Genomic DNA, 21,750 nt, shown 5'->3' with positions numbered 1-21,750 from the left:
AAACCCAAACCTTTATTCAAGAAGGAGACACAATTGGCTTAATGGTCAAGTAACATACTTGATTGGTGCTGGTGCACAGGATCTCCACCAGAACGGCCTCGTCGGTGCCCGCCCCTTTCATGGCCTTCCTCAGCTCCTTGGCAGAGTAGATGTGGGGCGGATCTAGCATGGCCACGATGGCCATCTCAAAACTACCAGTCAGCTCCTTCTTCAACACCTCCTCCAACTCCTTAGTATGGACAATACATAGAACAGACAGCCTCAAAAGTCTTTCCTCGTGCAAACCCTGTGGTATAGTGGTAACACACCTGCTGCTGTCACATGTCTGCCTCCCCACCAAAGACCAGGGTTCAATCCCTGCATCCTCCTGTCTCCCCTCTATTTCCATACTGTCTAGATAAAGTATAAACGTATGAAAGGACAGTGGAATTCCACTCGTTTAAACAAGAAAGTTCTGAGCTCGATTCCTATTTCAAGGAGGCAAGCAAAGCAGAATAAAGAAATCTAGGAGGGGAAATTCTGTACAATGGCATCACCATCCATTTTAAATATATAAATAAATAAATATATATATATATTTTTTTTTACACGTTAGTATTTCCATCGCTCATTCACACTGCTAACTCATCATTTGGGACATCCATCTTGTGCTCCAAAAAGTATTTCTCCCCTACAACTCAAATGAAGTATGCTAAAGTCGTAAAGCAAACAGTTGGACTCTGCATTTCACATAAAAACGTCTTAATGTGTTGACTTCTTGAGTCTACGGATGACAAACGACTCACGTCGTCATACTTCTCGAAGTATGCGTGCTTGATTTCCAAGCGCTGTGCTGATGAACGATTGGCCAGGATCTCAATGATGGCCTCCTCATCCGTCCCTGTGGAGAGGATTCAGAAAGACACTTAAAAACAAACAAGGCTGCAAACAGTTGATCTGCGAATGCTCAAAACTATCCATTTATGGAGTGTCAATCAATCAAATGTATATTGTCCTACTATCATTGTATAATCCGTTGATCCTTACGTCGCTGCATAATTGACTCATAATGGTGGATACATAGTAATTAGGTCACTATTTCTGATCAGATGGGATGACATCACGCATCCATCTGTGATGTGCAAGTAAAAACATCCATGACCCTATGCAAGGGACTACGGACAATGACAAGTTCCTGTACTAATCCTCAATACTGCTGGTCTACATTCTGCCCCTACTAATCAGGAACTGATTCAGACCTAGGCTGGGACAATCGCTCTGGCCAATCACTGACATTGATTAATCAATTCATTAGGGAGACAAGAAAAACGACCCTACTATCGACCTCAAGGCTCGGATTTGAGAAACCTATAGCCTTTGGCCCAGATTAATGCTTGAATGGAATATTGTGATATAACGGGAATATGAGTCCATACACTTACCCAAACCTTTGCAGGATTTGCGAATGGCCTTGATATCAGCCACGACATCAAAATCCTCATAGGGGGTAATAGTTGGCTATGGGAAAACATTCAGAATCAGGACACCAATGACACTAATATAACATACAAAAATATGCTTTCCCATTATGTCATCTGTCTCAAATAATAATTTGTCTATGCCACATAATTCAGCCTAAAACGAAAGTCTTTTCGGGTTTAGATCATGTGAGAAATACTTTTCCTTCATGGGTGAGTACAGTAGACTAGATTCCCCTCCGTTCCTAGTCTAGTAAAGGGTGCAGTCTCTGTGCGCTGAGTCATGGGGCAATTGCATATTGCTACAAAGCTACTTAGACGTCAGCCTCCCTCCCTCTTCCTCGCTCAGCCTCCCCAAAGACAATGCAACCTTATTGATCATTGAGTGTGGAGCATTTCTGAGAAATTCCAGAGAGAAGCAGCCTACTCAAGCTGCCAACGCTCCTAACACTCATTTGATATACAGTCGGTTGACATATGAATGGTTCTGCTACATAGCATACATTTATAACAGGCTATGATAAACAGTAGGCTATTTATGGATAAATTATGCTCCCCTCATACACAAATCATATATGAAGACTACCCATTTGCATACATTTAAGAACGGACATTTTAAAGCTTTAAAATGATTTGATAACCATAAGTAATGTGATGGGCCATTTAGTTGAATTCTTCTTACATGCTAACATAAATAACTATATATTTGACACGTAGATCAGTCGAGTGGTACCGAGACGCATTTAAAATGAGCGTTGCAGCCTACTCATTCGTTTACTTTCCGGCTACACTGTCCAGTAGCATCAAACAGGCTACTAGGCCTAGAAAGTCAACAAAAGCTGATAACGCACTTAAAAAGAAAATTGTCTAAAACTTGACACTCACTTGGACGTTGCCCATGTTGAAACTCTTGTTTTCAAATCCAGCGAAGATGATGTACAGTGTCGGGTCAGTCAATGGTTCTCCTCGCTAGTCACCCTTGAAGAAGTCGATTCTGCACACGAAGGACCAGCCCTGCCAGCATAGTTGACGTCACCAGCGTTTATCAATTTAGCTGGCTAATTACGACACTGCTGAAAGCGTTTAGTGATCATCCTATCTAGCGACTTAATTTCAATAATGTCGGTTTGTGTTCTATGATTTATTAAAAGCATTAATTTAAACTGTATAGACACTGTTTAACATAAGAAGAATAGGCTACTACTTTTATATGGAATTGAAATCAACTAAACCATAAATGGTGTTAAGAATGAACAAAAATTCAGGATATAGGACTTGAACGCAACACTTCACTACAGTAGTTGCCTTGAACGCTGTTCCCTACTAACTCAACTAGCATTGCTGCAACACATTGCTAATCAGCCTCCACACCTGTCCTCACTCTCCTTAATCACCACTGCCACCCTACTTAAACCTGGTCAAACTGACGTCCCTCCTCTGTGTTCTGTAATGCATGTCACTGTGTGTTACTAGCCTGATCAAGTTTTGCATGACCTCTTCTGTCTAGCATCTCTTAGGTTCCTCCAAGGATGTTGGCTTCATCTGGCCAAATTGTCATTCCCTTCCTGAATCCTTCTGACATCCATTACATTTCTTCAAATAAATATTCTAAACCCGTTTCAATGTCTGGTCCTTGTCAAATCAAAAATAATCACAGCTGAAGGGTTTAAATTACATTTCATAATGTGCTTTCAGGTTACCCCAGACAGACTAGAATATATCTTCAGACTATGGCATTATTTGGAATGTTTCATGAGCTGAAATAAATAATCACAGAAATGTTCCATATGCATGAGAAAATTTGTCTCAGATGTTGTGCACACATTTGTTTACATCTCTGTTAGTGAACATTTCTCCTTTGCCAAGATAATCCATCCACTTGACAGGTGTTGCATATCAAGTTGATATCAACAAGCTGATTAAACAGCATGATCATTACACAGGTGCACCTTGTGCTTGGGGACAATAAAAGGCTATTTTAAAATGTGCAGTTTTGTCAAACAACACAATGCAGCAGATGTCGCTGTATCGCGATAATTAAATGTTAATCTCTCTATCATCAACATAGTTTAGGAGAATCTGTCGTACGTCTCCAACCAGTCTCACAACCACAGACAATGTGTAACCACACCAGCCCGGGACCTCCACATCTGGCTTCTTCACCTGCGGGATCATCTGAGGGGGGAGGGGGTGGTTAAGCCCTTTTGTGGGGAAACACGAATTTTGATTGGCTGGGCCTGGCTCCCCAGTGGGTGGGCCTGGCTACCAAGTGGGTGGGCCTATGCCCTCCCAGGCCCACACATGGCTGCACCCCTGTCAATTTCAATTGACTGATTTACTTATTTTAATTGTAACAGTAAACATTTTGAAATTGTTGCATGTTGCATTTATATTTTTGTTCAGTATACATTGAAATCATTCATAATATAACAAAGAATTAACATCTGTCAATTGAGACGAAACCTTATCAGCAATCGGTTTACAATACATGTCATTCTGTTCTGGAGATAAAATGTTAGATTTTTATTACAAAAACTTATCAGTAATCGGTTTACAATACATTTAATTCTGTTCTGGAGATAAAATGTAAGATTTTTATTACAAAAACTTATCAGTAATCGGTTTACAATACATGTAATTCTGTTCTGGAGATAAAATGTAAGATTTTTATTACAAAAAAATAAAGGGTTACAGTGTATGAATTTGACAGGAGTTTACAGTAGTTTTCAGGCAGTCAAATTCAGTATTTCATATTACACTACACCTACTGTAATATAAATACAGTATCAAAGCAAGTACGGTATAATAACACACACTACAATACCCTAAAATTGACTGTATTATACTGTAAAAAAGTAAACACTACCGTAATCAGAATGAATCAATGAAATTCATTGATGAGAGGGGTTTGTATTTCACAGTATTTTACTGTATTGACAAAGGATTGGTGCAAGCAGGTTGGTTGCTAAGTAGAGTGTTTACAGCATATGAATGAATATTTGGAGGCACTTTTAATGGCCTTTAACAAAGGCTTCCAAACTGGCAGCGACTACAGGGCAAAACAGACCAAAAAGACATGGCAAAATGCTCAACCATTTAAGGTTCAAGACTGGCTGCCACTTCAATCTGTCCCCTATACATTTTCTATTGATGGGGTACTATAATCACATAAAATATAAATTGGTACAGCATTCTCACTCACGGATGCAACAAATATAGCTTCTTATAAAGCATGCTTCAAAATACCTTGCACCCGCTAGTGGTCAAAAGGCTCTCCAAAGATACGGTATGGTACTGTATTAGGTGTGGTTGAATTACAGCACCATTCAAAATACAGTAAGTCTTTCCCCGCCCACAACATTTCCTCACAATTTACCATAATTTACAGCATGCTGGTGTAAAAGTATCACTTTTGTACGTCCCCTCGCCCCGACCTCGGGCGCGAACCAGGGACCCTCTGCACACATCAACAACTGACACCCACGAAGCGTCGTTACCCATCGCTCCACAAAAGCCACGGCCCTTGCAGAGCAAGGGGCAACACTACTTCTAGGTTTCAGAGCAAGTGACGTAACTGATTGAAATGCTAGTAGCGCGTACCCGCTAACTAGCTAGCCATTTCACATCCGTTACACTGGAGTAAAACGTTTCAAAGTATTTTCCTGTTGATAATACCCCAAATTACTCTATTAAAAAAAAAATAGTTACGGTGTAGATTATGTAATAAAATGGGCAAACTTCTAATAAACAAATAAGCATAACCACCATCATTTACACACAAGTAGAAAAGACAAAGCCTCTGTTGTTTATTGTCAGAACACAAAGTAACTACAGCCCACAGTCTCTCTCTGTATTCAACTTTGACCCAGTACTGAGCAGATGCTTGTCATTCTCTGATATACAGTATTTAAAAAAAATATATATTATAATATCAACACATGTTCAATATATGTTCAGTATATTCAATAGTATATTCAATATTTAATAATTCAATGTGCTGGATTAAATGTAGAAAAATGTAAGGGTTTTTACAAGTTAGCCATCTGTTAGGCTCAAGTATAATTTATTATGTTGGTACTTCATTAGTTTGATATTAGACACCTAATAAAATTGTAATCTTTACAATAATTTATGGATTGTGAGAAAGTACCATTATAAGACTTGTCATAAGCATGTATGAGCCCCTTAAAGGGGGGCCCCTTAAAGGGGGCTCATTCAGACAAATTACAAATTAACACATTGGTTTCCTTATTGATAGCAGTCTATGGTCAAGGAACGATTGCTATCCACCCTGTAGTCTTGTTTACTTTGTCACTGCCAATAATATGAGTATTTTATAACCAAAAGTCAATGTTCCCCAAAGTACCATCCTATAGATTCCCATGTCCCAAATCATCTCAAACTAACTTCAAACAACAACACAATCACTTTCAGAGACTTTGAAATGATTTGGGTTTGAAATACAGGGCCTGCAGAAAATATACACTGAGTGTACAAAACCTTAAGAATACATTCCTAATTATTGATATGCACCCCCTTTTGTCCTCAGAACAGCCTCAACTCGTTGGGGTATGGACTACAAGGTGTCAAAAGCGTTCCACAGGGATGCTGGTCCATGTTGACTCCAATGCTTCCCACAGTTTTGTCAAGTTGGCTGGATATCATTTTGATTGGTGGACCATTACTGATACAGACGGGAAATTGTTGATCATGAAAAACCCAGCAGCGTTGCAGTTCTTGACACAAACTGGTGCGCCTGGCACCTACTACCATACCCTGTTCAAAGGCACATCAACTTTTTGTCTTGTCCATTCACCCTCTGAATGGCACACATCCACAAATCACGTCTCAATTGTCTCAAGGCTTAAAAATCTATTTATTTAAAAATGGTCTCCTCACCTTCATCTACACTGATTGTAGTGACATCTATAAGGTATCATAGCTTTTCATCAGGTGAAAAGAGCAGGTGTTCCTAATGTTTTGTACTCTCAGTGTACATTGGTTATTGTCAACAGTTTGGTTATGTATGCTCATCACCACCAGGGTGTAGTGTTGTTCTGTGTAATGAAACAGTAGGTTTTCTCTCCTAGAACAGGGTTGGTCAGCACTATTTGACACTACCCATCAAATAACAACAGAAAAAGACATTGAGTTATATATAAATATTTATTGCAGGTTAAGGGGGGAGTTATGTACATGCGATTACAACAGAACACAATATAAATGTACAATATAAATATTCCTATGTGGATGCAACAGCGTGTTACCAAGCATTATAGTAAAAAGACGACAGTGGTACAAGTTCACTCAACAAACAGGTTATAACAGAGCAGAGTTCGCTAAGAGCAGTGAGACGTTGGGCCAATATGTTTACTGTCATGCAGAAGTCACTGTAGCATTAATGGATACAGCAGAATCAGTGGTGTGAAGTACGTAAGTACAAATACTTTATAAAGTACTACTAAAGTCATTTTGGGGGGGGGGGGGGATATCTATACTTTACTATTTATATTTTTGACAATTTGTACTTTTACTTTACTATATTCCTAAAGACAATAATTAACTTTTTTACTCCATACATTTATCCAGAAACCCCCAAAATACTTGTTACATTTGAATACTTAGCAGGACAGGAAAACAGTCGAATCACACACTTATCAAGAAAACATCCCTGGTCATCCCTACTTCCTCTGATCTGGTAGACTCACTAAACAGAGAACAACCTGGTCATCCCTACTGCCTCTGATCTGGTAGACTCACTAAACAGAGAACATCCTGGTCATCCCTACTTCCTCTGATCTGGTAGACTCACTAAACAAAAATGCTTAATTTGTAAATGATGTCTGAGTGTTGGAGTGTTCCCCTGAATATCCGTAAATAAATAAAAACAAACTATTGTGCTGTTTTGGCTTGCTTAATATAAGCAATTTGAAATTATTTATACTTTTTACTTTTGATACTTAAGTATATTTAAAACCAAATACTTTTAGACTTTTACTCAAGTACTGTTTTACTGGGTGACTTTCACTTTTACTTGAGTCATTTTCCAATAAGGTATCTTTACTTTTACTCAAGTATGACAATTGGGTACTTTTTCCACCACTGAGAAGAATTGTGTTACGGATTAGCTGGGTCTTACTCACTAGGAAGCCAACTGGAGGATAACACACTGAAACAGGGGAGGGACTAAGTTTAACTTGTCCAATAAGAAATGTTTGTTTCTTTTGCAAAAAAGGTCCATTACCAAATGCTGTAGCATTTTGGATGTAAGTTGATGAATTGACACAAAGCAATTTCTGGAAGTGCTCTGCCACATTCTATAGCAGTTTTACAAAACGTATGCATCAAAGATAAACTTCAGTTTGTTTTTTGTACGAACACAAAGCATGTTTGACTGAAAGGAGACCAAATACAGGTGAGATACTCTTCCTTATTAAGGGGGTGCATCCTCATGTTGCTATGCAAGTGGTAACTATGTATGGTGCACCTATGTAGCTATTTCTCCTACTCAACACTTCCAATTCACATCCTTTGTATAATCTATAAGGCCCCAGAATTAACTGTATAATTATCTGTGCACTGTGCTTCATATGGAAGTTACATTATACACTTCCCGATGACCAACACTCTGAATTCATACTTGGCCCACTACTTGACAAGAATGAACCAGGTGCAGGATACAGACGAAAGAGAACTCCAGTCTAGCATAATGGAATGACCCAGGTGCAGGATACAGACAAAAGAGAACTCCAGTCTAGTATAGTGGAACATGTGGCAATATCATCAATTAGTTGTTTACAAAAATGGACTGGTTAAATCAGTCCCACATTCTTGTACAAATCTGTCTAAATCAGATTGTTGTCTGTAATTAATTCAGTGTAAATTCCCTCACAGGTAGTAAGGATGTGTTCAACTTATTAAAGAGTGTGACAAAACGCGCAAAACTGCAAACTGAGCAAATGTACAAGCAAATAGTGCCTACTAAACATTTCTCTACAATGCGGATGAAGTGACTTTAAGCTGCATTAATGGCACAACTAACAACAGGACTTTGTAATTGAACAAATACTTTGTTTGGAATGCTTTAACAGACCGTAGTGTCATGTTTTACTTCACAAAATTATTTTGACATAACCACAGTGCAACTGTTTATCCCACCCTTATCTTTAAAACCCAGTTTGCAAGGCTTTTTTTACCGTGAGTACAAAACACATAGTCTATTATTTCGATTATCATGCACTTTTCTCTGACCCATTGTCTTCAAAATCCCAGGGGCAAACGTCAACCCTTTTAGCAGTGCTTACGGGTTGTTTGTAATCAGAACTCAAAGAGTTTTCTTTCGCTGGAGAAGGCTTTGTCTGTGCTACGCTGGCATGTGCGTCCTCTACTTCCCACGGGCACGCCTCCACCCTCTTGTTCTCCGACGCCTCCGGGTCTCTTGTCAAGCTTCTCCGTCTCCCGGATGTTGGCACGGTGACCGGACCACCCTCTGATGATTGGCTGACACGTGGTCTTTCCGAGGGCCTGCTGGAGGAGCTCTCCTTGCTCTTTGACCTATGCTGCTTCTCTTCCTCCTTGTCCCTCCCTCCTTTCTCTCTCTCTCCCCTTTCTTTGGAGGAGCACGAACCTTTTCGTTTCCGCTTGGAGTGAGCCGTGGGACTGGAGCAGGTCTTCTCCTGGCTGGGGGAAGGAGGGGCTGGGGCTTCATTGTAGTCCCAGGGACAGATGTCCACCATCAGGGTGGGTGGCTGCAGCAGACTCCCTGTGGATTTGGAGTAGTCTGAGTGGAGGATCTTGGGCTTCCCATCAGTGGGTGTGACGCTCCTCTTACGTCTGATCCTCTCTGGGGAGATGGAGTCTGAATTGCCTCCCAACACCGGCTGCACCTCAAAGGCCCAGGGGCACACCTCCGGTTTGAGCAGGAGCGGAGATCTGGGAGACCTGGGCTTCCTTGCTTCTCTGGCCTCGTCTCGTTCACCCCCCTTGTCTTTGGAGCGCTGTCGGCCTGCAGGCGATTGCCCCGCGGCTCTCTGCTGCTTCTGTTGGGAGCGACTGCCCTTGGTGCTACCCGTGCCACCACCACCATCACCCCTGTGGACCGCGGTGGTCTCTCCCGGAGCAATGGACACATGCTTCTGGGACCTTCCTTCCGACGGGGTTGGAGGGTCCTCCACATCCCAAGAGCACACCTCGGAGAGGTCATACAGGTTTCTCCCCGGCTCTGTGTTGATGGACGGCTGGCTGCCACTCACCTGCTGCTTCATGATGCCCATCTTGGCCATGGGTGTCCTGGAGTACTCTACCGACTGGCTGATGATCATCTTAGGATAACACTCCATTTCGTCCACCTCAGACAGTATCCTCCCATCGCGACCTTTGAGTCCCTTCTTGCTGGCATCCTCTGCGCTATGGGTCTTGCTGGTGAGCCCGGGCATCTTCTCTTTGGCACTGGTGATGACACTCAGTGACTTCTGCATGATGGACGTCCTCAGCTGAATGGGCTTTTTGTCCGCTGTGAAGTTGTGCGCGCTGGCCGACTTGCAGACCAAGGGCACTGACTCGGCCGGTTCCACCTTTGGGGCAGGCTCCGGTGATTTCTTAACCTGTCTCCTAATGAGAGATCCCAGCAAGGAACCATCGCTGGTGGCCATTTTGTCCCCACCCGAGCCCTCTCCGTCGGCAGTTTCCTTAGCTTGGTCACAAACGTGGTCGTAGCTGTGTGACTTATTCAGGCCCAGAACTTTGTTCTTCAAAGAGTCTTCCCTGGACTTGTGACCTGAATGAGATGAGTCGAAGGGATTCCGTCGAAGGGTGCTGCGGTTGCTCCCGTGCTCGCTACCTTCACGTTCCTCACGACTGCCATAGCTGCCATGTCGGTGCAAGGTCTCCGGGATCTCAGTAAGGCGCCTCATGAGAGAGCGGCCCAGGCCCTTCTTGGAGCTGCGCTTCTTCTGCAGGTGTGGGTTGTTGGCCAGCATCTTCTTGCGCTTGTAGACTTCCAGTTGGGCGTAAAGCTTCTTGAGCTCGTCCTACAATGATGACACAGAGGGATGGGTTGGGAGAGAGACGGAAGGAAGTGGATGAGAAAACATATTGCTTGTTCAATGCAAATGTTTTGTTGTTGCTCTAGAGACATAAACTGACATCACAGGCACAAACCATCACAGACACTTCACAGACACAAACCAAACTAACCATGGTCCATTTCCTTGACAGACCGGAATGTTGCCACAAGGTAGCGACTTCCCACAGGGTTCAGTGTTGTGGCCAATCCTGTTTTTAATCTACACGCTTCCACTCACCTAACCACCTAACCCACCCACCTAACTCCTCATTACATCATCAACTTTCATTGCTTTGCTGATACTCAAGTATACATCAAAACCAAACCGGACACCATTGCCATTTTATCAAATCTAGGTAGCTGCATATTTCTTTGTAATGAAAAGCGTTATGCAAATTACATTTGTATCACTAATTATTACAATTCCGAATGTTCCCAAACAAAACAGCAAATGGGTGTTTAATCTAAACAGTCTCTACACTGTAAGATGTGAAAATCTTGGCGCCATACTGGATGGCCTAATCTGAAATGGAATCTTTCTGTAATTCTGACCCAATTTTCGGGCTACCCAAGAGGAAACGCTGACGTTACAGAGGCAAGAGAGGGGGAAACTGGCGAGATTAAGGTGAAGGGAGAACCGGCCACCTCTTCCCTCCATTCTACTGGCCAATCACTTGATAATAAGATGGATGACATCCGATCGCAGATTTGTTACCAACGGGACTCTCGAAACTGCAATATTCTCTGCTTTTGTGAAACATGGCTCTCGGACAAGATATCCAATTTGATGGATTCTCAATTCACCATTCTCCATTCACCATTATCCATTCACTATGGGAGTCTTTCACCCACGACATTAAAACTTTAAACCTTTAAAACCAGAACAAATTCAGTTTACAGAACAGAGAAAAAAGGGAGGGACTCTACTCACCCGTATGTCCTCGGGGTCCAGGCTGTGTTCGCTCCAGGCTGAGGTGATGCTGCTGTTGAGGTAGGACCCGGATCGGCCCATGTCCAGCTCCTCTTCATAAGTTTCAGTGGCAATGTCATCACTCGCCTGAGTCTCTGTTGACAGACACTAACAAGAGGGGGAGAAAAACAGACAGAGTGATGTTATTTAAAATGTTCTGGTGCACTTTTCCACAGTGTGTGTGTCTTTGTGAGACGTGTCGCCCACAGACAAGATTGTTCCCATTGTTTTCTTCTTCTGAGGCTTCTAATTAAGACTTTAGAAATGAACGGTTTATTCCCCACTCAGCAAAAGTGTTTAAAAGTTCTCCACAGGACTGAAGAGATGAAATACCCAGAGGTGCATTTAAATTACAGTACGATAACCATTATCGAAGCTGTTTAATAATGTACTGGTTATGTAGGGTTACCTTTGGTACAAACAGCAGCCCCAAAGTGACAGTCACGGTGAGGTGTGTGTGAGTGAAGACCAGCATGAGCATCCAGTCAGGATGCCACTGAGGAGCCAGAGTGAACCTGCAGATAAAGACCAACAGGTATTATTCAGGACACTATTATCTAAGTGTAACAGAGTGCATTATATTCTGCCACGAGCTGTGTCTAAAACTCACAACCTTCTGCACAACAAGACGCCACTCAAAGCCAACTGTCTTAGCCAACAGAGAAAGAGACTCTGGGAGGAACAGTTGGCTTCTAAATCTCAGGTTAGATGATGTGACCGATATACTCCAGTCAACAGATGACTTTCACATCCACTACACAAGATCTTCACTATCTGACATGAGTAGCCAGGAAGCTGAGGGAGGAAGAGCATGGGCTACTACCCTCACTACGAAGACATAAGATTGGACTTGATCCTGTTTTTCATTTTTTCAGCTTATGGATTTATCTTTCTTTACAAAGTGTCTTTCTATTCTGTTGTTCTCCCTGACTCAATGAGTATCGGTCACTGAGTATCGGTCACTGAGTTTCGGTCACTGAGTTTCGGTCATTGGTTAAATTATTTGAAAGAGGAAGAGTAGAAGGCTATTTGAATAGGAGAGAGATGCACACTCTCACTCTGTTACCACAAAAAAAAACGAAAATACCCATTATTTGCATGGAGCAACTAACGGCGTGGAACCCCCCCAAAAAAACAGGATGTACTCAAACTACAAAACATTGCTTTGCATAGCATTGATAAAGATCTGGCTAGGTACAGCAGGCTGTACATCCCAGGATATGAATCATGAAAGAGTTTCATTGTGTACAAAGGATGATATACTGGCAAGTAAAGGTGACGGATGTACAGAACAAGTGAGAGAGACACAGAGAGAACTTCAAATCGAACAGAGGACAGAAGACAGATGATTGAATGAAGCCTCCGCCACTAACCATGCAGTGGAGTCTATCTCTCTGCTCTTTAATGGGAGTTGCGTTCTTAGCCCAGATGAGCAGTACCTCAACAGTAAACGTTGCGTTACAAGGAGTGGCCACTCAGTCATCAGAGTACGTTACAGTTAATACTAAGGTTAATACTGTGAAAGCTTCTAATGCCATTGACGGGAACAAAGACCCAAATTCCGACAATGGATCCTGCACCCACACAAAGGTGGAGACCAACCCCTGGTGGAGAGTGAACCTGCTGGATGTGTACAAAGTGACTGCTGTTGTCGTCACCAACAGAAACAGCAATCCTGACAGGCTCAATGGTACAGAGATTCGTATTGGTAATTCACTGGAGAACAACGGCAACAACAACCCCATATGTGCAGTCATCTCCAACATCTCAGCAGGACAGAACCAGACCTTCCAGTGTAAAGAGATGGAGGGACACTATGTCAGTATGATCATCCATGGCATTAGCAAAATTCTCACTCTGTGTGAGGTGGAGATATATGGCAGTCTAGCGGGACACTGTTCATCTGCAACATGCCCCCCTCATGACGAGTATCACTTTGTGAACCAAAGTATGACCTGGACTGAAGCACAGAGATACTGCAGACATGAGTACACGGACCTGGCCACCATAGACAACGTGGAGGACTTGGACAGACAGATGAAGGCTGAAAACAGTGGTTATACTGATGCAGCCTGGATAGGGTTAAAGAAGGGAGACTGGAAGGGAGAGTGGCAATGGTCAGACAACGATTGCAGTGAGGGATATTTCAACTGGCGCCAAGACGAACCAAATAACGGGGGAGGGGACGAGGACTGTGTGATGATGAGCAACGGTGGCCAATGGAATAAATCTAATTGTAACAATTCACATGCATTTATCTGCTATGACAGACTGAACAGTTCTGGTACGAAATTCCATTTTATTAATAATACGCAGATGACTTGGAGAGATGCTCAGATGTACTGTGGGGAGAATCACACAGACCTGGCCAGTGTGAGGAACCAGACTGAGAACGAGGAGATCTTTAGACTGGCTAGTGGTCATAGTGTGTGGATTGGCCTGTTCAGAGGCTCCTGGAAGTGGTCGGACCAGAGTAACTGCTCATTCAGAAACTGGCATGAGAGACAACACGATAACCCTGGAGGGAACAACACCTGTGTGGTGACATTTATGAACTATTCCGGGCGTTGGGGTTGTCAGAAGTGTGATGAAAAACGACCTTTCTTCTGCTACTACAGTGAGTGACCCCCCCTCCTCTGTTTATGACATCTCTAATGTCGCTGAGTTATAGCATGGAGTACACTACAGCTACACCTCTGAATGTGTGTTATAACAAGCTTTTTCACATCTCTCCTCTGGGACCCCTACACATTTAAACTATTTTGTTATAGCCCTTAACTAGCTCACCTGATTCATCTGATTCAAGGGCTTGATGATTAGGTGACAAGTTGAATCAGGTGTGCTCGATCTAGAATAAATCAAATGCATGGTATGGCTGGGGTCCCCGAGGAGAGGATTGAAAAAAGCTGTGTTATAATATCACAAACTCGTTTTTTTTCTCAGATAAGGTGATCTTGATTCATCAGAAGAAGACGTGGAAAGACGCCCTGGCCTACTGCAGAGAGCACCACAACGACCTGGTCTCTGTCGACTCTGACGAGGTCCAGAGATGGGTGGAGGCCCAGGCCAAGAGAGCCTCCACTCCTCATGTGTGGCTGGGCATGCGCTTCACCTGCACTTTGAACCTCTGGTTCTGGGTCAGTGGAGAGTCCACCTGCTACCACAACTGGGCTCCGGGAAACGGGACCGTCATGGAGGACTGTGGGAGAACCGGAGTGAGGAGTACCGGTGCGGTAGAGAAAGATGGACGTCACCAGTGGGTCAGTCTGCCTGACACAGAAGAGCTCAACTTCATCTGCAGCACCTCTAACAAAAGGTAGTAGAATCTTGAGGTAGTTTATTCACATCCTTTTCACATATTTGTCGAAACGTTTATTAGTCTTTTAATCACATATAGACCTGGATGATCATTGTTGATGCTGTTCTTTTTTAATGTCCTTTTAGTGTCAATAGTATTGGTGTGTGTCAATAGTATGTAACACTTTTAGTGTCAATAGTATTGGTGTGTGTCAATAGTATGTAACACTTTTAGTGTCAATAGTATTGGTGTGTGTGAGTATGTAACTTTAGATGATTGTTTCAATGTCATATTTTGATGCTGTTTTGAACTCTTTATTTTTGGTTTTAGTTGTTTTACTATTTTGTTGATTATTGATTCACCGCCAATGTGGCAAAAAAAATCATATATATATATATTTGTCAAGTTGCTGTGTAATAAAAAAAAAAAAATTCATAGATTGTTAAAAACGTATTTAAAGGTCATGTTTTAAATTAAATTGGATGATATTTGAAGGAAACCAGATGAAAGTATGAAAAATGACTGTTGCTTCTACATTGATAAAGTCGTTCAAAACTCCACCCGAGGTTGTCAAGTCACCACATCCGTCAGTGCTGCTGTGAACCGCGTCACAAGAGAACTTGTGGACAACACCCCGGAGAGGCATGCTGGGAATGGACAGCATGCTACACGGGAGGTCATATCACTGATGCAATTTCAATGTTGTTTGAGTTGCTTTGTGTATCACCAAATTAGCTTGAGATGATTTTACTGCAACACACTGCTCACTGTATCCAAGCTGTTTTACATGAATATACCCTCCCCGCCCACTCAGCCTGTCTTTTCAAAACTTCCTGCTAGATAGCCATGTGAAAAAATAAAGACTTTTCAGAATTACTTTTCAGGACCTTTAAAACTTCTTAACTATAAGATATGATGCTTAGCTTATATTGTATCCACTTTGTTACCCCTGAATTAAAAAAAGAATAAAAAATCATTAAAAAAAGAAAAGATCTAGAATCGAAATGAGAATGGAAGAATGTGATTATATCAAATACTCTGAGTATACTAAACATTAGGAACACCACAAAACAGCGCAACAAAAAATATTTATTGTTACAAAGTCCCATTAAAGTTGCTGGGTGGAGTGAGTGACTTAAGTGGTCTATGAAATATTAATCATCATCAAACGTCAAACCTTCAAACGAGGCAAGTGAATTTTCATATCCTCGACTAATTCAATGGGGATCACGACGCTGAGGGATGGCGGTCAAGGTCCCGGGGAGGTCGATGTCCCACCACCCCTCCGTCAACTGCTCCCCCGATAATGAGATTCAACCTCATTAATCACATTAGTCATCCCAAAGGGTGTTTTTGACACGGGGTTGAAAAATAAACATCACGACTCTCTCCCTCTCTTCTTTCCCTCTCTTAGACAAACTCAGCCAGCTCTTATCGCTGGGCTCCAGCAACCTGGCTGCTCTCTGATGCCTCTGACAGGGCTCCCTGAAATAAGCATGGCAATAGACTCTCTGGACTTTTTTTTTATGGTCATACTGTACACAGCCTCATTTCCTTTCACTGGGTTTTGTTAAAAGTTATTTATTGGCGCCACCTGTTGGTGATGATCTTAAGTACTACAGACACGTTCTACATTAAGCTTTGAGATGAATGTCCTAGGTACCACTTTACATACCGGATACATGCTGAGTGATAACTTGTACATTGAGGGAATGACTGCTACCAACAAAAACAGCGCACACGCAAGCACGCACGCACGCACGCACACACACACACACACGCACACACACACACGCACACACACACGCACACGCACACGCACACACACACTTGTAGTTTTCCTAGTTGTCAGATAGGAAGGAGGCCCATTGAGCCAGTGTCAGCGCCTCCAGCAGACAACAGTAGAGAGACAGTTACAGACAGGGTATAAGGAGTTTATTTTAAGCCTTGGCAGATTTTTTGCACCGTCTGCCTGGTGCAGGCATAATATTATCCACCTCCTTTCAAGGGGCTTATCCGAGTTGTCCTGCTGACACTATTCATTTGTTTGATGGGAAGGAGCGCTCTACTCTGCCTTTTAACTGGGGATGTTCTGCTCTTGTTATTCTCCTGCCTATATCTCTTCTTGATTATAAACTATAAGGCCAAAAAGTTGTAAGTTCTCTCTCTCTCTCTCTCTCTCTCTCTCTCTCTCTCTCTCTCTCTCTCTCTAATACTTAGTAAAATTCTACTCTCCTTGCACAGTCTTCACATTCAATTATATTTCCCCCCTACAGATCTACACAACCTACTCTACATTTTAAAAGTGAAAGATAATTATAGAAAATGTTCAAAATTATTATGATATACATTTTTTTTTTTTTACAAAGATGTCTTGATTGCGTATCTCTTCACACCTCAGAGATAATACTTGTTGGAAGCACCATTACAGCTGTGAATCATTTTGAATAGGATTCTAACTTTGCACAAGTCTTAGGGCAACATATATCCATTGTTTTTGTCAAAATTGCTCAAACTCAGAACATTTGGTTAGGAGTCATTGATGGACAGCAACCCACGGGGCACAGACATATTCAACATATGGTTTTGATTTACATTTGGTTGAGTTGTCAACTAATGTGAATTCAATGTGAAATCAACAAAACATTACACTATGTCATTGGATGTAGGTAAAAAGTTGGGTGAAAAAAAGATGAAAATCTCTTATGTTGATGACTTTGTACAAATCCAATCAGTTTTCCACATTGATTCAATGTCATCAAATATCATTTCTGTCATTGAAATGACCTGGAAACAACGTTGATTAAACCTTTTTTTGCCCATTGGGAATATTCAAACCTTGTCTTGACATTTTCAAGCAGATTTAAGTTAGGACTGAGACTGGACTATTCAGGAACACTCACCACCTCTTATACCCCGACTTTACCGCTCGCGTTGCAAAATAAATGTAGGAATCCATGATATTCAATAATTGCACCCACACTACTCGCGCGTGCCAACAAGCGTCTGCGTTGCCAAGGGCTAAAATAGAATTCATTCCTATTTCTGATGCAGATTGCGCTGCAAGTCCTGCCTCTCCCATCTCCTCATTGGTTTATAGAAGCAGGTACCCACGTGCCATCTCCTCATTGGTTATACCCACGTGGGTGATTGAAAGACGAACTGTTTTGCTGGTTTTCGTGGTAATACTATGAAAGTGTAGATGCCAATCACCATATAAGTTCAAAGATGAAAAAGCCTGGAAGGAGGAGAGATGACTAGAAACGATTCGGTTGACCGTTTTATGTGTGGATTAATTGTCGGAGTAGAGGTCCTTGTGCATTTCAGGTAAAATAACAGCTCAATGTTTATATCCCAGGACAAATTAGCTAGCAACAGCAAGCTAGCGAAATAGGACAAATTAGCTAGCAAGTGCAAGCTAACTAGCTAAATTGCCATACATGTTTAATGCTTTTCGACCTGTCCTCAAATTAATGTCATTGGTTCAGAGTTTGTTTTGATATTTTAACCTACATGTCGTGATCGCGTTTGGTGTAGGGGGACAAAATAAATGTATGCACGATAGCGCACGATCGCGCAGCCGGTTTGGGTTTTGTGTTAGAAAGCCATCTTTGGCATTACAATTAAATAAAGGTTAAATAAATGTGTGTAATTGTCTCGATGAAAAATACAACTCTATCCCAGGGTTAGGTTTTCAGAAGACTACGGTGAGTTTCCCTCTAACATTTACTATCAATGAATTCCAACAAAATGTACTGAACGTTAAGCAATTTTGATAATTTGGAAAGTATTCAGACACTGACTTTTTCCACATTATGTTACGTTACAGCCTTATTGTAAAATTGATTAACTAAATGTTTTTCCTCATCAATCTACACACAACGCCCCATGATGACAAAGCGAAAACAGCTTTTTAGTAATTAAAAAAAATAAAAAACAGAAATACCTTATTTACATAAGTAGTCAGACCCTTTGCTATGAGACCCGACTATTGAGCTCAGGTGCATCTTTTTTCCATTGATCATCCTTGAGATGTTTCTACAACTTGATTGGAGTCTACCTGTGGTAAATTCAATTGATTGGACATGATTTGGAAAAGCACACACCTGTCTATATAAGGTCCCACAGTTGACAGTGCATGTCGGAGCCAAAACCAAGCCATGAGTCCGAAGGAATTATCCGTAGAGCTCCGAGACAGCATTGTGTCAAGGCACAGGTCTGGGGAAGGGTACCAAAGAATGTCTGTAGCATTGATCAGGGAGGTGATCAAGAACCCGATGGCCACTCTGACAAAGCTCCAGAGTTCCTCTGTGGACAACCATCATTGCAGCACCCCACCAATCAGGCCTTTATGGTAGTGGCCAGACAGAAGCCACTCCTCAGTAAAAGGCCGCTGACAGCCTGCTTGGAGTTTGCCAAAAGGCACCTGAAGGACTCCCAGACCATGAGAAACAAGATTCTCTGGTCTGATGAAACCAAGATTGAACTCTTTGGCCTGAATGCCAAGCATTACGTCTGGAGGAAACCAGCCACCGCTCATCACGTGGCCAATACCAGCCCTACAGTGAAGCATGGTGGTGGCAGCATCATGCTGTGGGGATGGTTTTCAGTGGCAGGATCTGGGAGACTAGTCAGGATCGAGGGAAAGATGAACGGAGCAAAGTATAGAGATCCTTGATGAAAACCTGATCCAGAGCACTCAGGACCTCAGACTGGGGTGAAGGTTCACCTTCCAAAAGGACAACAACTCTAAGCACACAGCCAAGACAACACAGGAGTGGATTCACTCAAGTCTCTGAATGTCCTTGAGTGGCCCAGCCAGAGCCCAGACTGGAACCCGATCGAACATCTCTGGAGAGACCTGAAAATAGCTGTGCAGCGACACTCCCCATCCAACCTGACAGAGCTTGAGATGGGATCTGCAGAGAAAAATTGGAGAAACTCCCCAAATACAGGTGTGCTAAGTTTGTAGAGTCATACCCAAGAAGACTCAAGGCTGTAATTGCTACCAAAGGTGGGACGCTAATGACCCACCTCGACAAATTGCAGAGCACGAAATTCAAAATACAAAAACAGAAATATTAAACATTCATGAAAATACAAGTGTCTTACATCGTTTAAAAGCTTAACTTCTTGTTAATCCAACCGCTTTGTCAGATTTCAAAAAGGCTTTACGGGCAAAAGCATACCATGCGATTATCTGAGGACAGCGCCCTGCATACACCAGCATTAAAAACATCTTCCAAACCAGCGGAGGCGTCACAAAAATCAGAAATAGTGATAAAATAAATCACTTACCTTTGAAGATCTTCCTCTGTTTGCTATTCCAAGGGTTCCAGCTACACAACAAATGGCCGTTTTGTTCAATAAAGTCATTTTTTATATCCCAAAAAAGTCAGTTTAGTTGGCACGTTTGATTCAGTAATCCACCCGGTCCACTCGTTCAACATGCAGACAAAGGAATCCGAAAAGTTACCAATACACTTCATCCAAACAAGTCAAACAACGTTTCTAATCAATCCTCAGGTACATTAATATGTAAATAAAGGATCAAATTTAAGACGTCATGTAATATGTTCAATACCGGAGATAAATAACGAAGTGAATGACGCGCCACACGACTACAGTCCAATTGGGAGCCACCTTGAAAAACTACAACTACTAATTCATTTTTAAAAACACAAGCCTGAAACCCTTTCTAAAGACTGTCGACATCTAGTGGAATCCATGGGAACTGCAATCTGGGAGGAATTCCTTTGAATATCCCATAGACAAACATTTGAATTGACTGTGACCTCAAAAAAAGAAATTCCAGATGGATTCTCCTCGGGTTGTCGCCTGCCATATCAGTTCTGTTACACTCACAGACATTATTATAACCGTTTTAGAAACTTCAGAGTGTTTTCTATCCAATGCTACCAATTATATGCATATCCTAGCTTCCGGGCCTGAGTAACAGGCAGTTTACTTGGGGCACGTCAGTCATCCAAACGTCCGAATACTGCCCCCTAGCCTTAAGAAGAAAGTACTGATTAAATGGTCTGGATAGTTTTATTTATTTATACATTTGCAAAAAATTCTAAAAACTTTTTTCATTATGGGGTATTGTGCGTAGAATAATGAGGGGAAAAAACTATTTAATCCATTTTGGAATAAGGCTGTAACGTAACAAAATGTGTAAAAAAGTGAATGGTCTGAATACTTTCTGAATGCATTGTATATTGCCCTAAGTGTTGTGCAAGGTTGTTAGAATCGTATTCAAAATTAATCACATCTATAACGACTGCCAAAGGTGCTTCCATCAAATATTAACTCTGGTGTGTGAAGACATATGCTATCAAGACATCGTAATTTTACATTTGTATTAATTAGGACATTTTTCTATAATTTAATCTTTAACTTTTAAAATGTGGAGTAGGGTGTGTAGATTGTTAGGATTTTTGTGTGTGAAAGTAATCCCTTGATAAATTACATTTCATGGCATCTAAATGTAAAGACTGTGCAAGGGGTGTGTAGACTTTCACTAGTGACCTTATTACTTACCTAATGGTGTGGAATACTGCCGATATGAGGAGTTCATTGTACATGGCAACAGTCATGTAGCGTGGTTCATGGAAGGCTGACGGTACAGTCCGGACAGCATAGCAGAGGTACACTCCCCACAGAAGAAACAGGAACTCGGCTAGATAAAAAGAGGTCCACAATTCAGGTGGGTTAGACCAATGTCCTTAATTCTTATGGCTGCAGGGTGAATATTGAAAAAACTGGAAAATATGCGCACATTTTCAAACGGCCTCTTAAGAAATTTTTGATCTTCCAATATGCATATATTTACTACTATTGGATAGAAAACAGTCTATAGTTTCTAAAAACGTTTGAATTATTTCTCTAAGTTGAACAGAACTATTTTTACAGCCCATTTCCTATCCAGAATTGAGATTTCCAAAATGCTATGTCTCTC

The 21,750-nt window shown here is 41.8% G+C and overlaps 2 protein-coding genes across 4 annotated transcripts in view; both read right to left on the bottom strand.

Annotated features, from left to right (window-relative positions):
- The window catches only part of anxa13l (annexin A13, like), a 36,554-nt gene that overhangs the window by 7,332 nt on the left and 7,472 nt on the right, over nucleotides 1–21,750 (bottom strand). The window contains exons 2-5 of one of the 3 annotated variants that reach the window (XM_055882633.1): nucleotides 2,343–2,416; nucleotides 1,422–1,497; nucleotides 786–880; nucleotides 59–229 (exon numbers count right to left, since the gene is read on the bottom strand). In XM_055882633.1, coding sequence (XP_055738608.1) covers nucleotides 59–229; nucleotides 786–880; nucleotides 1,422–1,497; nucleotides 2,343–2,357 — 357 coding nt within the window. In that variant the 5' untranslated portion in view covers nucleotides 2,358–2,416. Of the gene's footprint in view, nucleotides 1–58; nucleotides 230–785; nucleotides 881–1,421; nucleotides 1,498–2,342; nucleotides 2,519–21,750 lie in introns of those variants that run through there. The other 2 variants (XM_055882634.1, XM_055882632.1) reach the window with 2 other exon arrangements.
- The window catches only part of LOC129824578 (probable G-protein coupled receptor 158), a 134,451-nt gene continuing 119,310 nt past the window's right edge, over nucleotides 6,610–21,750 (bottom strand). Inside the window, exons 2-5 of the mRNA XM_055884269.1 lie at nucleotides 21,333–21,516; nucleotides 11,901–12,006; nucleotides 11,453–11,599; nucleotides 6,610–10,486 (exon numbers count right to left, since the gene is read on the bottom strand). Of these exons, the coding sequence (XP_055740244.1) occupies nucleotides 8,690–10,486; nucleotides 11,453–11,599; nucleotides 11,901–12,006; nucleotides 21,333–21,516 (2,234 nt within the window). The 3' untranslated portion in view covers nucleotides 6,610–8,689. The remainder of the gene's footprint in view (nucleotides 10,487–11,452; nucleotides 11,600–11,900; nucleotides 12,007–21,332; nucleotides 21,517–21,750) is intronic.

The sequence above is a fragment of the Salvelinus fontinalis genome, chromosome 26 (assembly GCF_029448725.1).
Source record: "Salvelinus fontinalis isolate EN_2023a chromosome 26, ASM2944872v1, whole genome shotgun sequence".
Lineage (NCBI taxonomy): Eukaryota > Metazoa > Chordata > Actinopteri > Salmoniformes > Salmonidae > Salvelinus > Salvelinus fontinalis.
This window is presented reverse-complemented; position numbering and strand designations above follow the sequence as displayed.